A 17,730-nucleotide genomic window follows, 5' to 3' on the forward strand; every position below is an offset into this window, starting at 1 on the left:
CTCATTCAACACCTTCAGGGGATTGTGTACCTATGCATGAAGATAGTGTTCATCATGCACTTATCATAGTAAGCTTCAAAGAACAATGGATAAAGCAAAAGAGAACTCTAGTCACATTCAAGGGCATAATGTCTTTCTAAGAGTCATGAAGAACAATCCTCACAAAACAGTATGATAGTGAGAGCGTAAACGTTTTCAATGACAGTGGGACATGATGACAGTAAGAGTGAATATGTAAATGTAATAAGGTTTTACCCTTTTGTTCCTTACGAGGGACAATGAGCATTGAACCCAGAGTGTGATTCAGATACAGTCCTCTATAATCACAGGACAGTGCTATTAATTGACATAATGGCCATGTCTGGTTTTTAAGAATCAAACCACAAATGACAATTCATGAACAAAGACAGTCATCACTGTTACATGGCAATAAAGTATGTTAAAGATAACCTACAGTTCAGCAAGCAAAATGTCAAGGAACATGGTCCAAGGCAAGGTATTTCCAGAGATCTTGCATGACACAGTAAGGTATTTCCAGAGTTTATTGCAGTATTCATGAGTATTTGGGCAATTGTAAGTCATTTTGGCAATGAATGTTGGAGTTTCCACTGTAATTCTTCATTCAAAGTTTTGCATCTTTATATGATAGCCAAATCATTTCATATTGATGTTGATTATATAAATTGGGTATTGTCTTTTCCAGTTTATCTTGTGATCATTGATATTATATCATTTCAGTATCTATCCTATAATAACTCTTTGTAAAACTAGCCAGTTTACTATCAATAGATGTAGTTTTGATGTTGTAAAAACATCTTGTACAATTTACCACTAGCTCCATTTTAACATTTGTATAGCATTTTCCACCAATTGGGCATTGGTCCAAGATCCACTTGTTATCTATCAATTTGACACTGATAGGTACTGTTATAATCTACCTGTTTGGCATTGATCATATCTACTTAATATCTGCCAATGTTATTGATCATTTCTACATACTTATCTTTGATTGTAAACTAGGCGACATGCCACTAGCGAGTTGAAAATTAATTGTTTTTTTCCACATCCCAATTTTCATAGACTCTCACCTTCCCTACATTGGGATCTTGTTGACCTGAAAGAACTTGGGTTTGTGTTGATTTTACAAATTGGTGAAATGCAGCTAACGTTCCTACCAAGGACATTACAATGATGTCTATCAAAGCAAGATCCATCTAGTTCCTCTAGAAACTAATTTCATGGCAATGGTGGAAAAGGGATCTTTCTCTATGATTTGATTTCCTTTGTCCAACTTGCGCAACAATACTATGCTTATGTTGGAACTAGGATGGGAGTTTGCATCTCTCATAATAGTCTTTTTTCTGCAGATTTTATGGTTGACTTTGGTGTCGAGACTCCTTGTTTGTAACTTACCATCAAACTTGTTGAAACCATTGTCTTTTTTGGGTTGCCTCTCGTCCTAGGATAATTTGTTTCTTATTTTTGCATATAATTTTCTTATCCATGTTGACCATGTACCTATAATTTTCTTGACCTTTAAGAACCTCCATTTCTTCTTAGATTTATAGATGCAAGATTTAGCAGTTATTGATGACTTGGTGTCTCCATTGTCATTACAATAGTTTTTCCCACAATAATATGGAATGCACTAGTAAATGTTGCACTATCTATTCTCAACCCTATTGCAATTGTTGTCACTTCTTGTATTGATCATCATAATTTATTGTAGGGAACTAGAAGCACTCTGCTTTGAGGGCATATAAAACATTTTCCCATGTTTTGATCAAAGTACCCTCAATTATTAAATCTTCATTACTTTAACTATTTTAGAGAGAATATTACCATCATCTTTTGTCATGGGAAAACCCTTTTATAAGTAAAAATGCAATCTTTTCACCAACAAAATAATTATTGACTGAGAAATATTATTTTGATTGGTTGGACAACTTTTCTACAACACCTACATCAAATTTTCTTTCAAACAAACAGATATCAAATTCACTTATACCTTGAAAGGTGCTGGGTCATCAAAAGATTTTCTGGTTACCTGTGTGCATTGTGGGCACAACCCAATTGAGAAATTTGGTGACTTGTTCCATTGTCTCCCTCTACTTCTCAAGGGCTTCTTCAACTAAAACTTTAAAAGGAGCTCATATTCCCCTTTGTCATCCATTGAACATCCTTGAACCGGCAAGGAAATTTATATGGTATGACCCATGGTAGCAAATACCTTTACAATATCATGATATATTCTGATATGTCTTTTCTCAGTAGGATTTCAAATTTTTCAAAATATCTTTGAACACAACTTTGACCAAAATTTTCAGCAATGTATTGTGATATTATTGGTAATATACTAGTATAGATATCTTAAATAAATATAACTAAAAAAATGCTGAGAGATATCGATTTGGAGCTATTTGTTTTAAGTTAATAAATATAAGAATAAATATTATGTGGTGCTTATTTTTTATAAAACTAAATATTAATATTTTGACATATAAATGGCTGTCAAATTTAAGCCATAATGTAAGGGGTTTTGTTAACACATCACACCATTAAACTCCACCTCTTACTGCCATTGTAGAATGTCTCTCAGCATTAATCACTGGTAATATCACAATAAACTAGTATTTTTCTATATAAGCATCCGACCTGTAATTGTTTTATGATTCTTCTTTGAAACTTTTATAAACAGGTGATACAATTTGAACGGTGTAAGTAGCAGTTAAGATTTCCAGCTGCCATTATTGAATAGCAGTTCGATGTTTTGAAAAGGGACAATAGCAATTATTGCTGTCATTAGGTAGGGTTCACAAGTTTTTCAAAATATCTTTGACCAAAGTTTTCATTAGTATATCATGACATTATTGGCAATATATCACTGTAAGATCATAGGAAATTAGTCTTTTTCTATATAAGCATCAGAGCTGCAATTATTTGATCATTCTTCTCTGGAGCTTTTATAAACAGGTTATACACCTTGAATGGTGTTCTAGCGACCATTATTGAATAGCGGTTCAATCTTTTGAAAAGGGACAACAGCAATTATTGCTGACATTATTCTCAAAAATGGGCGTAGTTATCTATAGTCTAAGTCACCAGGTTCGAATTCGAATTCGAAGTTCGACAACTTTGAAATTCGAATGAAGTTCGATGAGGGAAAAATTCGAATTAAATTCGCCATATGTAATTTTTAAATTGTTTTAATAAATATATGTAATATATCTATGAAATTGCCTAAATAGTTTAACATTGATAAATAGATTTGAAATCGTTACAAAAAGATGACATATTTATAAAATATAAACCATAGGAAACATATGCTAGGGCACGAACGACAGGCAAACTTCTCTTGCAGACTGCGACTATCACGGGTCTGCAACTACTTCTCCTGCAGGCCGCGACTCACAACAAACTAAAGATGTGTTTAAAAAATATTAACAGAAGAAGAAGGCCAAAAATTTATAAAGAAAAAAAAAAAAAAAAATTTTTTTTTTTTTTGAAGTTCAGCGAATTTCGAACTTCAAGGATGAAATTCGGCCGAACCTGGTGACTTAGTCTATAGTTATGAATACAATTGGTATAACTGTGTTTAAAGACCTTGTGAATAGGGAACATGACCGTTATTATTGTGACTAGTTATTAACATTGTTATCTTTGATCATAACAAACACTGCAGTCATTATTTATTATCCATGATTCATTACTAGACAGAACTGTCAAATGATTCTGCAATCCTTTGACTTGTCATTATTATTGCATAAAAGAGATGTTGGTGCTGTCATTTCTACTTATCATTTGATAATGTTGTTACATCGTTTGTAAAGATAGCTGTATAATTAATATAATTATTTTGAAAATTTCCTTGTTACATATTAGCCATTAATAATGGTGTACCAGTTGAGATTGTTATCATCATTACTGTATTGAAATAACTATCCTTCTGTGATTAGTAATCTTCTTATGATCACTAATGATTAGCATTCTGTCATTATTGTGATCTGTGTCATTCTTGCTTGGTACGATGTTCAGTAGCATTGTTATTAGAACTTTGATCAATTAATATGGGCCTCAATACTGCTGTTAGCATGATAGAAAATATTGCTGATCAAAATGATTAATATAAATGTTGTTAAGACTGGACATTGCCATCCTGGAATGCCAGGCATGGTTGTTGCCAGCACTGTAAGGCTGTAAGCATAAGTCATATTTGAAGAGGTTAGGGAGACTGCAGTCGATTATAGGTACCATTTTGCGTATAGATTGGTCTCCTGGACTTTATAGTTAAGGAGAATGGCAGAATTAACAGGTCATATTTACCTTGTTTGTGTTTTATTGCATGAAGGGTTCATATCATTCTGTCAGAATTATTTAATAACATTGTTAAAGAGATCTATATTACAATTATCTGTAATCAATGATCTCAAAATTCATGGTGTACATGCTCATTTACTTTCACTCTCTCACTCTCTATGCAATTAAATGTAAAACAACATCAGTTGTTTCCCTCTTATTTCTTGAATTTTACTGCAATTTTTGCTTTACTAATATTTTCCCAACTTTTCCTAAATTATGTCCCAAGAAATCGAAAATATCTTTATCTGAGAAGTTCCTAAGAAAGATATTTGCTTCTATGGTATGATCTTGTTCAATGGGAAATACAAACATCGAACAAATCTTTCTTATAACAATGCAAATTTACTTGGTAATCTAGGCAAAAGAAATTTGAACAATAAATGCATGATATTGCAATTTTACTAAAAGATTTATTAAATGAGTTACTGACAAAAACAAAGAGCAAACTCTAAGATGAGATTGAAGCTACAATAAAGATTTTACATTTGGATGACAATTCTTTCTTGACCGTTTTTGGCAGGAAACAAAAAGAGTAAAATTAGAAAATAAAACAATTTCATGAAAATATGTAAATTCAAAATGAAGAAGTTCTTTTCTTTAGTAAAACTCATTAAAACACAATATTTCACTTTCCAAAAAGTTTTATACTTCTTAGCTTTTAATATATTTTTTGAATTTTGTGTTATTGAGTCTCTTTGAAGCAATTTAGACAAACCCGATGTACTCTATGAAGAGGAATGATTAAAAGCAAATCCTAAGCTTTCTAGCACATATTATTGCTTCAAATGTCAAGCTACAGTAAAGAAATTGCAACCCTGGCAAGGTAACAGCCTTATGGGGATTCCCACTTTTGCATGAATTTTGGCTTTGATGTATTAACCAAAGCCAGTGGCTTAGATTGGGTTTTCAATTTAGAACAGCAGAAATTTTTCCAAACAACAATTAAAAATTTTCTTACCTTTTGAAACTTTTACCAGGGAAAATTCTAGAGCTTATTTTTTATTGTCTCCATCAAATCAATTTCAAGCAATGATCCAGTTCTATGATATATCTTCTTCCAATCAAGAGGTTAATGTGGCTCAAGATAAAGGATATTTGTGGACCTGTCAACAAGTATGGATCAATGGCATATAGTTATACCTTACAAAGAATAACAGACCATGATGATCCTTCATACAAATATTATGAACTGTTGATGTCAGTTAATTTCATCTTATATAATATCTCTGGATGATGATTATCACAGAACAGCCGCTGAATATTAAAATAGAATTCTCTGGGCATAAAAGGCTCTGAACCTAAAATTCATTCATGATTTAAGTAGATTATTTTTCATTATCTTCTTCCACTTGTCTCTATCAATTTACCCATGAAATATAATTCTAGCCTTTCCACATTTTCTCTAAATATCTAATATTTACTTCTCTACCTAGCTGCCCTGTTGCTTTACTGTATATTTAATTCTAGAACTATGGGTGTAGAGCAACCCTTGTATTCTGTAGTATAATGTTATACCATTAGGCATTATCTCCTATAGCATTACATGCCTCACTTAGCTGTAAATGCTTTGAAAAAAAATCATTTTGCAAAATATAGAGAATCCCATGAAAAAACTGTTGTCATTTTATGACACCCTTGGTCCATCAGTGAGAACCAATCAAAGAAATGTTTCATGGACCATTGCTGCCCCAGTTGATCAAGAACATGGCCAATGGTCATGAAGTGTTAAGTGTTGTCTTGTCGGAAACCCAAGTTTCCCAAGTCTCCCCTCGCGGAATCCCAAAATCCCAGGTTTCCGACTTCCAACTTCTGATGACTTGCGACACTTCCAAATGACGTGATCAACATTTTCATTCATGAAGCTAGAAGGGCGCATTTAATGTTTTTGCAAGATTGTCATCAGGTGGAGTTCAAGGCCATGCTTCTTTATGGTTACTTGATGAGCTTCATGTCAAGCCTGCATGCTCTGACTTTGGAATGTCAGACAATCCACCTTCTAGAAGTTCTTTTCTTCTTGGTATTGCCTTGCCAAGGTATGGCCAAGTTGCTTGCACGCACACCATATCAAGTTTGTGCACTTCTTTGTCCTCCTTAACTGACATTTCGCTATGCACGCCTAGGTCAAGGCTTCCCTTCCTTAACCATACATGCGTTGGAGTCATTCATGCAACTGAAGTTTGTGCATCTCCAGGGTGTTTCAATTGGTTTTTTGTGTCATTTCGGGTGGGGAGAGGAACATCTCTCATCTCGGTGCATCACCCCCTTTCATTTTAAGTTTTCCTTCTTCCCTTTTCTCTGCAAGCTGTTAGGATAGGTTTAGAAGTAGAATTTGGAGTGTTGAGTTGGTTCAATACCTGCACTTGGATTGAAAAGGAAGTCGGCCTTCTCTAGAAATTCAACCCCTTTGCGCAAGGTCCCACACTTCGGAGTTGTTTCCATGTTTCATGAGTTTGCTAAGTTGATAGCTCAGCAAGGGTGCAAACTTTTGTGACAACAAAAACCAACCCGGTGAAGAGAACAATATGAAAAGTGTTAGAAACACAAAATAATGACAAGCAACTAAAAGACTTAGAAAGCCCTAACTTTGATTCAGTATTTTTGAAAACAAAGAATGGTTTGATCCAGCTTCACAAAAGGCAATCCAAACTGACAGTTTCAAGAGCTTTTTAACTTCAGAGAATCAGACACACAAACAATAATATATATCTCATTTTCTAAGCAAAAGTAAGGTTTCCTAGTATACAGAAATTTCTATATGTAAAAGTGTTCATTAACTTCATTCAGAAAACCATTCATATGCCTCACAACACATCATGACCAAAAACATAATGAGGTTCACATAAATATAGATAAATCCTTTGGCAGTGACTCACTTCGAGGGAAACCTTTTTAGCGTCCCATATTTACCATTTCACAATTTTTCCAAAGGGATTTTAGGAAAATTGTCAATTAAAATGTCATATGCAGATACTTCATATTCTCTGTAGAACATATAAGGTCATAAGAAAATACATCATCTTTAAGAAAGCTTTATCAAGTTCCACTTTTCCTATTTTAAGGATGAAAATGAATAGCCTAAAATTTCTTGAATCATTAAATAAAAGGTTCATAACCACTACTTTCAAAATCTTTTCTACATTAGTTTTAGCACCATATATTTCACCATTTCATTTATTAGCTGGGTGCTTAGGAAGCTTTGAAAGAAAATAAAAACGGCCTGATCTGTGATATTATAAATAAAGAAAAAATCCTTACGTATGAGGTCCCAATTCCTTAATGTCATGTTCTATAATAAAATCATAGCGCCCGCCTGCTCTAATAGATTCAATTGGTGACTTTGAAGTGTCTGAAAGTACCAATCTTTGTCGTTCTGTTTGAATTTCTGCCTGCAAATAATCAACGCCATAGATCAGCTCACTTGAAAAGTTGAATGTATTTATGTGTCTGCCCAAATAAATGGTAGCATTATATTTACATGTCCTTGACACAGCAAACTGAAGGTATAAACCGAATTCAATTAAATGGGTTTAAAGCGGGAGAATAACTCAAAATCTAACCCTAAACCGTAAAAACAGCATCTTTTAAAAAAAGGTGAAAAACCAGAGTTTGGCTGGGAGTTTGACAGGGTCAAAGATGTGCCAGTTTGACCTGGCATGGCCCAGGCACTGGGCGCCAATTAAACATGCTTAATCATGTTCTATGGTCTAGACTCTAAATAAAAAAGATAGGAAGACGAAGCAAATGCATGCAAGTCGTAGCTTGAAACAATGAAAAGTCAACATCTAATCATTAACTATTGCAACCACAGGGCTCGCCATTCTGCATTTTAGAACTTTGTGGCCACTGTCCAGCACAAACCATTTACATAACTACCCTCCATACACTTTTGGCAGCTCACAGAAAACTCAAATTTAATATTAAACTTCACCTAAAGTGGCAGTCCAATGCTTCATAAAATCCCAGTTTTAGACTTTACATACTTGAAATTATTACCCTACTGTCCAGCTCTAGTGAAACTGTAATTATCTTCCCATCAAATAAAATAAATAAACATAGGACTCCATGACCCATGACCCATGCCACAGCCTAGGCATGGCATAGCCGTTACATTAGCCATGCTGAAACTCAAAGTTCAGCTTTGTCAATGACATCAAAACTTAGATTCAGCAAAACAGTGCATCACATCCATTACAATTCTAGGTTAACACTTTAAACTCATTATAAAAACATATAGAAGCAGTGTAAAACCTGAGATAAAGCTTTTTAACTACATGGAAAGTACAAAAAATCAGATTTGTGTAAATGATGCTTCCCATTTACGGATTTACCACACAGCAGATGCTGGAGTTTCCTCAAGGAGTGATCCTATTGGAGTGTAAATGTGATATGTAATAATAGTGGATGTATAACATTTTGTATTGAAGGGAAAATTACATGAACATGAAAATGAAGCTGAGGTGAGGAACGTGGCTTGTTTGACAGCAGATTCAAGCATGAAATTTTGAATTCAGTATTATTTACAAGTTTGATGATATAAACTCAAAAAAAGAACACGCTGCACAGAAAATGATGAAAAAACGAGGGAAATGCATTCATTTGAAATTCTTCATCCTCTGCTTCAGCTCTAGTTCTGGCATGTCCTTCTAATGTTCTATCATAATCTTCTGTACCACTTTCTGTGCTTTGTCAACCTCATCTTGTAGTTCTTGTGAATGTATCTCTTGACTATTACCTAATGAAGGAAATGACCCTCTCTTATTTTTTATGATTGTTGTTGACTCGTATCCATTTTTATCCACAATCTTGTTACCCGATCAAATGCGTGTACTTCGGTTTTTCCTCTTCACGTTGGTGTTTTCTCTACCAATTAGTTCCTGTTTAATGAAAGCAGTACTTAGACTCAGACTCTACTCTTACTCCCATGGAAGGCAACTTGAAGTTGTCTAAGGATGGTGATGTTGCTTTGTTGATGACACTATGCATAGACAAATCATTGGGAGTTTGATCTTCTTGATGACTATTGGGTTCTATCTCATTTCACGCATAAGCCCCAGGACAGTCATCGGCATGCTACCAAACATATACTTTGTTACTGTAGACACTTAATTTTTCCTAAGGCCTAACTTACCTTTCCCTACTCCTAATCCTCTTCCAACACATGATTTAATTAATTAAAGTAATTAAATCCTCCACAGATAATCACCTAAAATGAATAAAAGAAATTAGATTTTATTTTATTCCCTGCCATACATCTCTTAACTATCTCCCAAAAAGACAATTTTAAACTAACATTTCTTTTAATCCCTACCACACATCTAATAACTATCTCCCAAAAAGACAATTTTAAATTAAATGATCCATTTAATTTCCTCATCCGCCCTCTTCCAACCACCCAAGTAACTCAATCTAAGTCATCCATCCTCATCAAATCTCCACCATTGATCATCTTTTTGAAAACCTACAAATCTCTTGACCGTTAGTCATTTTCTAATGTATCCAGTGTTCAAGTAACATTATGTTGCCCATGTGAGTAACTACATTTTCAACATTGTGATGATACAGAAAGATTCAATTTGTATGGTAACATTTCATTGTTTCATTTTGTGCATTTTGAGTCTTTTTTGCTTAATCGGAGATCATCGGAGGTCACATTTGATGTAGATTTGAGGGTGGGTTCGTTTTCTTTAAAATCTTTCATTTTAATCTACAATTAATGATGACAGTTACCTTCACACAATGAAAACTTATGGACTTTAATATTGTCAAAACAAGAATTTCTGACAGAGATTATCATTACACAATGTATGTGGGTTCACTTCTTGTTGTGTAGCGTAGTGAGAAACAAGGCACAGTGGCTAATTCTTTCATAGAGTCTGAATGTACTGTAATTTGGGATGCTTCACATGAGTTGTATTATTGCATTATATTCTTCATGATCTCCATCATTCACAGTATGCTCCTATTCCTCTTTGAATTGATAGTCAAAGTGCCATTAATTTGAGAGAGAATCATATTTTTCATGCCCACACTAAACACATGGATGTGAAGTATCACTGTTTTCGGATGCTGGTTTCAAAGAAGACTTTGGACCCACTTTATTGTCTTATTACAGACCGGACAACTGATATTTTCTCCGAGCCCCTTGATTACCACAAGTTTGAGAACTTTTGCCACCAACTTGGTGGTTGTCCAAAGATCTCTCTTTAATCACAAGGGGGTGTATTTGAAGATTTTGATCAAATGTTGTGTTTGGATCACAAAGGGTGTTTTGAAGCCTTAATCAAATTTTGCATTTGGATCACAAGGGGTTTGTCGGATATTCTATAAGGCCGCATCTCTTGTTGCTGGGATTTTGCTTTAAATAAGGGCATGCTTCTCTTAATTTAGAGACACCCCTGTAGCTATCCTAATCAATTATTCTATGTCAATATAATTAGCCTTGATCTATTGTTAGATTAGGAAGTTGTGCACATTGAGTTGGTTGTGAATGGGTAATGTAGTTGCTGATGTTGTAACTTCTGCCTTTGTCTATTTAAATTTTACAAAGAGGATAACAACATGCATCCATCTCTCTCAATTGCTTTATGTTGTCGAAGTAATAAAATTCTTCTCTCCATGCCTCAGTGAAAGAAACTTCTATCCACTTTTAACACTAACAGATGGTGTATATACATATGATATCATGGGATTTAAAGCCAGTGCTCGTTAAATAATATCAAAGCTTTTTATACTCCCCATGCCCATCATTTCATGCATTAGCTCTTTTCTATTGTTTTTGTATCATCCGTAGTTTCTAATCTGATTTAAAGAAATCACGCAAACGAGGAAATCAAATGTTGTATGGGCAGAAAACACAAGAGAGAGAAAAATTTTAGAGGCCTTGTAAACGATCACTAACTCGAAAATATATTCCACACAGAGAACAACATTACTTTGATATGATTAAGTGTATCTTGGGACCAAGAGGTTCTGGAAATATATCTGATGTGAAGAGGACAAATCACTCTGTGGAGAGGGATCTTACTGACAAGTTTCTGAATTGATTAATAATAAGGACCTACTCTCTTATTTTTAGCCTATAGCTTAAGAATTCAAGACATCTAGTCAAACACTGCTAAAAAAGCTAAACAAGAAGAGTTAGACAGGGAAATCCCAATAAGAATCATGGATGATGAGAAGACTCTTGTGATTCAGTAGTCCCTAAACTCTCATTCATGGGTTTGAAATTCTAAGGAGGCATTATGTAGTGATGATCAGCCGTGTAAAAAACTCAAAAAATCATTGAGGTTGATAATGCTCTTGTCCTTCTCTCTACTTTTCAAAGAGGAAAAAAAAATGAAAGTGAAGGGGCCTATTGGAAATTTTAAAGTCCTCCAATGAAAAGAGAAGAAGATCACAGAAGAGGTGTAATGAAGAACCCAACTTTGTGCACACAAGTATAGATGGGATAGCCAGAACCATAAGCAGGCCTTTAATGCCAGTCTTCTAATTTGAGCTTGAAACCAAACAATAATGCTCATGTTCATGTTGCTGGCAAAGAGGGGCCAGTGATGTTGCATCCATCCCTGAAGATTAAAATGCTAGTAGTTTATAACTGTATCTGCTTCTAATTAGTAATAGCTTAGAGTTTATTCATGTGGTGACCTCATTTTGCTTATACAAGGCATTCTGAGCAGTTTTTCTATGAAGATTGCGTAGGTTACTAGTAAATACTTGTTTCTAGCTCATAAGGAACTAATGTATCTCACTCATAAGGAGCACTTTATTTTATATTTTCTGCAGCAATTGATAGCCTCTAATTTTACCAATCAAAAAAAAAAGGAAAAAGATTGTGCACAAGATACAGCAGTAATTACAAACAGGAGCCTTGTAATACAAGAAGAAAAGATTACTACAAATAATAAGGAGCTATGAGCAGTTTATCTATGAAGGTTGTATAGGATACTAGTCAATACTTGTTTCTAGCTCATGAGGAGCTAATGTATCTGACTCATAAGAAGCACTTTATTTTATATTTCCTGCACCAATTTATAGCCTCTACTTTTACCAATGAAAAAGAAAAGGAAAAAGATTGTCCACATGATACAGCAATAACTACAAACAAGAGCCTCATAATACAAGAAGTATAGATTAAAATGCTAATAATTTTATTACTGTATCTGCTTCTAATTAGTGCTAGCTTAGATTTTATCCATGTGATGACCTCATTTTGCTTATCCAAGCATTATGACCAGTTTATATATGAAGGTTGTATAAGTTTTAATCAATACTTGTTTCTAGCTCATAAGGAGCTAATGTATCTGACTCATAGGGAGCACTTTATTTTATATTTCCTGCACCAATTGATAGCCGATAATTTTAACAATCAAAAAAAAGTAAATAGATTGTCCACAAGATACAGCAGTAACTACAAGCAAGAGCCTTGCAATAGAAGGAAAAAAATGTATAATAATGAAAAGAAAAGATTCCTCAACATAGGACGGCATATAAAGAGCTCAACAAAAAAATGAGGATGTGGTCTTTTAATTTAAATTAGATACAAGATATGTAAAGTTCACTTATCACTGGGGCATATTTGAGTCATGGTTATTACTCTCTTGCATGCTTGCTAATGGTTTGAAGAATAATATTAATTATAAATCTCCGGTTAAAGACTTAAATCATAAAGAAAACCATGTCATCAACATTATTCATGATACAAGAGTGAGCACGGAGATTGAGAGAATTGTGTGGTGCACATTTCAGTGCATGTATGCTTGTAATTAATTACAAGTTTGGTAGAAGCAAAACAAGTTTGTTGTCTCACCGTCAAAGTATGCCAAACAATTGTTAACAACATTTAAGATGGAGAGTTCGAAAATTGTCAAAACTCCATGTGATCCTAGTATAAAGTTGACAAAAGATACAGGGACAAAAGAGCTAGATCCTACAAAATATCAGAGTCTAGTGAGAAGTTTGTTGCATCTCACTAACACTCAACTTGATATCTCTTTTATTGTTGGATTGGTAGCAAAGTTTATACAGGAACCACGGAATAGTCACATGAAAGTTGCAAGGCATATCTTGAGATATGTGAAGGGAGCACTGGATTTTGGCCTTGTTTTTTAGAGAGGAGGTGAATGTGTTTTAAACGGCTACACAGATTTAGGCTGAGCAGGTGATCTTAATGATAAAATGTCTACTTCAAGTTGTATTCATATTGGGAGATTCATTGATCCCATGGTCTTCTAAAAAGATGGATAGTGTTTCAAAATCAAATGTAGAGGCAAAGTACATTGCACTAGCTCAAGCATCAAATGAAGCGGTGTGGTTATGCGAGATGCAAGATCACTTGCATGTGCCGAGAGATGTGTCAATGATTTGTTGTAACAATTATGGTGCTCTTCAGATTGCTAAGAATCTTGTATTTCATGCAAGGACTAAGCATACTGGGTCGAGTATCAGAAGGTTCCTGAACTACTGGAGCTTCAGAAGATTTTGATCAGCTATTTTAGGATCAAGTGGCAAATATCTCACCAAGCCATTGATGGATAGTAAGTTCATCAAGTTTCCACAACAACTAATCTCAAAAAGTTTGTCATGAAAGGGAGGATTAACATAATGAAATATTACACTTAATGTGCTGTATATCCTCAAATTTCACATTAAGTGGGGATGTTAGAATATTAATGTCACCATGTATTTATGCCTTATAATACTTTAATTCCTATGATTAAAGTAATGATGTAATAGTGCTTTAGTGCCTATATTTAGGGCGTGCAGATTTATCCTACATATGCTGTACCTCATAGGTCATCGGTTTAGTGACTCTATTTAAAGAGATCAATAATTACATAATACTCTAAAGTCTAACCAAACCTATGTTGATGTATAACCGAGTATCCAAATAGCGGGTACATGAAGCCAGAGTACCTAACATACTCATTTTTTAATTCATTAGAGTGAGTGTTTTCATCCTTTTTTCTTCAATATGTAGGTCCTATGTTAAGTGTTTTTACTGACAGATTCTAAAGTAATCAAACTTCTTCTGAAAAAAGTATACTCGTATTTTCTTATTGATGTCATCATCTAGCAACAAAAAGCACCTTGCACCAAGGATTGTGAATAATTTGCAATATGCCTCACACAGATCTACATGAATGATATCTAAAGCTTACTATGATGTAATGGTCCTTTGAAAAAAAACAGCTTTTATTTCTACTAACTAGCAAAACGCTCCACATGTATTTCCTACTTATCCTAGGTAAACGACAAACCATAAACCGTTTCAGCTCTACTTAGCTTAGCAAGAAGGGACTACTTGGGCAATAACAAGAAATTTGGGCAGTTAATCATTGAGGTGATCATTTCTGTTTATAATTTGGCAATACTTTCATTACATGACTTGAGATTATAATACAATACATGGAATAGAGTAACGCTATGCTTCAGTGGCTAAGATATTATTATTTTAATAAGCATCCCCAAAACCCAGAAGAATTTTGCCATCCCCACAACTCAGGGAAACACTTGTTTATACTTTATAGCATGGTTGAATTATATTTTGATTTTTTTAAAATAAGTCAACATTATTTGAGGTATATTTGGACATTTTTTATTTACTATTCTTGCATAATGACTGAAAACATTTCTATGTAAAAACCCCTATTTTTTATTAGTTTTGAATGTTCCGAGTCTTTTACCAAGCCAGAGTCAGCTTCGTCTATAGATTTTAATGCATCTGATCCCAATTGGATTCAAACTGGTGTATTTTATATAGGTTTTTCCAGGTGTGATCTCAGCTTAGTGTGTAGGTCATGCCAAGTCTGAAGCAAGTAAAATTCTAGCCGTCATGGTTTGGTTTCAAAGAAAATTAAAACCATTCATCTTACATGAGTATTTTACGAAAGTTTGGTCTTTAAACTATGCCAAAAAATAGAGGATTCTTACTATGAAATGTCAGCAGATAAAGAGGGCGTACACTGCCTAGATATATATACTTTTTACCACAGTAAAAATGCCCCATACATATAATCTATCCACATTGTTCATTTGCAGGAGAGCCTTGTTATCTTGAATTGGTAAAAAAATAAAAATATTTCAATCACGAGGTCAGAATAGAAGTGTACCGACCTTAATGACCACATCCCTAACTTCAAAGCTGGAGTGATTGCCAACACTAATATAACTGCAGAATGTCTCGCCCAGGTATATTGCACTGAAACACAACACAATAAATAAGCTCATCACTAATATATCTAAATTTGTGGAGAACCAAATGTATGTTTTAAAGTTTAAACTGAGTCATTCAGTCGTGAAGAAATTTTATATGTGTTGAACGGTAGGTAAACCTTTCCATCTTGAATAGTATGTAGCATATGCATTATTGGCTAATTTCTGAGTAAAAACATAAGATTTACTAAAAATATATGTATATACTGGCATGTATTATCAACATTTATGCCATCTACCCTGGTATTAGGTAAGTTTTTACTGAGAGCAATGAGCACTTTGAATGATGGTCATAAAGGTCAATGTGCTATAGAAGGAAGTCATAAAGGTCAATGTGCTATAGAAGGAAGATATTTAGTGCATATCATCCAATGAGTGTCTTAAACTTCCAGAACAACACAGCTGTCAACGTTTAAGAATTGTAACTGGATAAGATGATCGAAATAAACTAGATGAACACTAGTAGATTTTATTCAAAATTTTGGCGAATTCTTTTTAAATTTTATGAGATAGTAAATAAATGTCTCAAAAAAATTTGTCAGAAATTAACCAATTGGCAGAAAATAAGTCCATAAATAAATTCTTGGAATCAATTAATGTGGCCTATCTATTAGGAGCAATGGTTCACAGAGACCCTTCTAATGAACTTGACAGCTACAAGGGTGATGCGGTAGGATTCACACTGCCGGAATAAACAATTGCAATGATGTTAGTCTCCCTAATTAATCACCTGTTCCAGTAATAATGTAGCTCAGGGAGCTTAACCATAATGTTTTGCTATAGTTAGGCTATGGTACCATGGAGGGGCTTGTTAAAACTCCTTGCGCGTGCTGCTGAGGAAAATTAGGAGCCCGTTTTACAATAAGGGGTTTTATGGAGTTTAAATTTTTCCTTATTAGAAATTTTTTAGTAGAAAAAGAAAAAATTTAAATGAAGAATTATAACAACTAATTGTAAATTTATTTTTTTTAATGATATGTAAGTACATGACTTTAAGCTGGTGGAAGAAAATTTCAACCTCCTCTTTCTAATGCCAATTGAAAATTTACAGCTATGAATGTGAGAACCCAATTTCAAAAAATCTATTTTATTTCTATATCTACATTTTTCCAATTTAATGGAACTCCCTGCAAAATAAAATTGGAATCCAAACCCATCCATGGACCTCTTCCTTGAACCCGGTTAACTTCGTAGAGCAATTTTAAAACCTTTGACAAGTTTTCCACTGACTTTTCTGCCCCATTGGCGTAAATTTTCTTCTTATATAATAATTATTGTCGTTACTATTTGCTTTTCAGCAATCGATGAAAAAAAAAGGAAAGCAATAGCATACTTACCCGAAGGCCTGGGGGAGCACCAAGAGGCCGGAGAGGCCCATTGCATCCATGGGAGTCTCCAGTTCGAATCTCCTCCAGAAGCTCTCCTTCTCTTTGGATTGGTCCTCGACGATCAGGTTTGAGAGAGATGTAGGAGTTGCAGATTCATTGTCTAAAAAATCTTCACCGAGCATGAGATCGAGGGGGTCGCAAACGAGCGGGTGATCAATTTGGAAGGAGGGCCTGCAGAGGCGCATCACTCTGAAGGCCAGGGAGTGAGATGCCCCTTGTCCTCCACTCATTCTGCCCGATTAACTTGCACAGGAGAACACAGCAGAACAGATCAAATACATTCATCCGCCGTTGCTGCAATTCTTTTTAAATTCGTTCTGTTTCCTACTTCATTGTAAATTATCGTTTGTGTTTGAATTCTGTGTTGTCTTCTTATATTACCAAAGCAAAACCAAAATGTCCATCTGTTTATATACTATGATGCTTTTAGACGATATTTGCTTTCGAATGAGGTGAAAAAATATATTTTAATCACAGATATATAAATTGTAGGGTATTTGGAAAAAGAAAAAGGACATTTTTAATTATAATTTATAAAAAATAATAGTTAAATAAATTAATTGTAAAGATGAAAAGTATTGATTTAGTTTGTTTGACTCAATAAAATTAATTTTTAGTTTTTTTTAAATTTTAATGGACAATTCACAACAATCTTTTATGATTATTTCATAAATGAATTATCTCTAATCTTTTAACGACTTTACATTCGGCCTTTTTAGACTTAAACATCTCAATTTCCTTCCTTTTCTTGCCATATGATATCCTTGAATGC

General features: G+C 34.1%; 1 protein-coding gene across 3 annotated transcripts in view; it reads right to left on the reverse strand.

The window, feature by feature from the left end:
- Positions 1 to 17,356, reverse strand: part of LOC131052440 (uncharacterized) — a 58,376-nt gene extending 41,020 nt beyond the window's left edge. For 2 of the 3 annotated variants that reach the window (XM_057987123.2, XM_057987128.2), the window contains exons 1-3: positions 16,908 to 17,356; positions 15,472 to 15,556; positions 7,615 to 7,745 (exon numbers count right to left, since the gene is read on the reverse strand). In XM_057987123.2, the coding sequence (XP_057843106.1) occupies positions 7,615 to 7,745; positions 15,472 to 15,556; positions 16,908 to 17,188 (497 nt within the window). In that variant the 5' untranslated portion in view covers positions 17,189 to 17,356. The remainder of the gene's footprint in view (positions 1 to 7,614; positions 7,746 to 15,471; positions 15,557 to 16,907) is intronic. The other variant, XM_057987116.2, reaches the window with a different exon arrangement.
- Between the last annotated feature and the right edge of the window lie 374 nt (positions 17,357 to 17,730).

This window comes from Cryptomeria japonica, chromosome 8 (genome assembly GCF_030272615.1).
Source record: "Cryptomeria japonica chromosome 8, Sugi_1.0, whole genome shotgun sequence".
Taxonomy (NCBI): domain Eukaryota; kingdom Viridiplantae; phylum Streptophyta; class Pinopsida; order Cupressales; family Cupressaceae; genus Cryptomeria; species Cryptomeria japonica.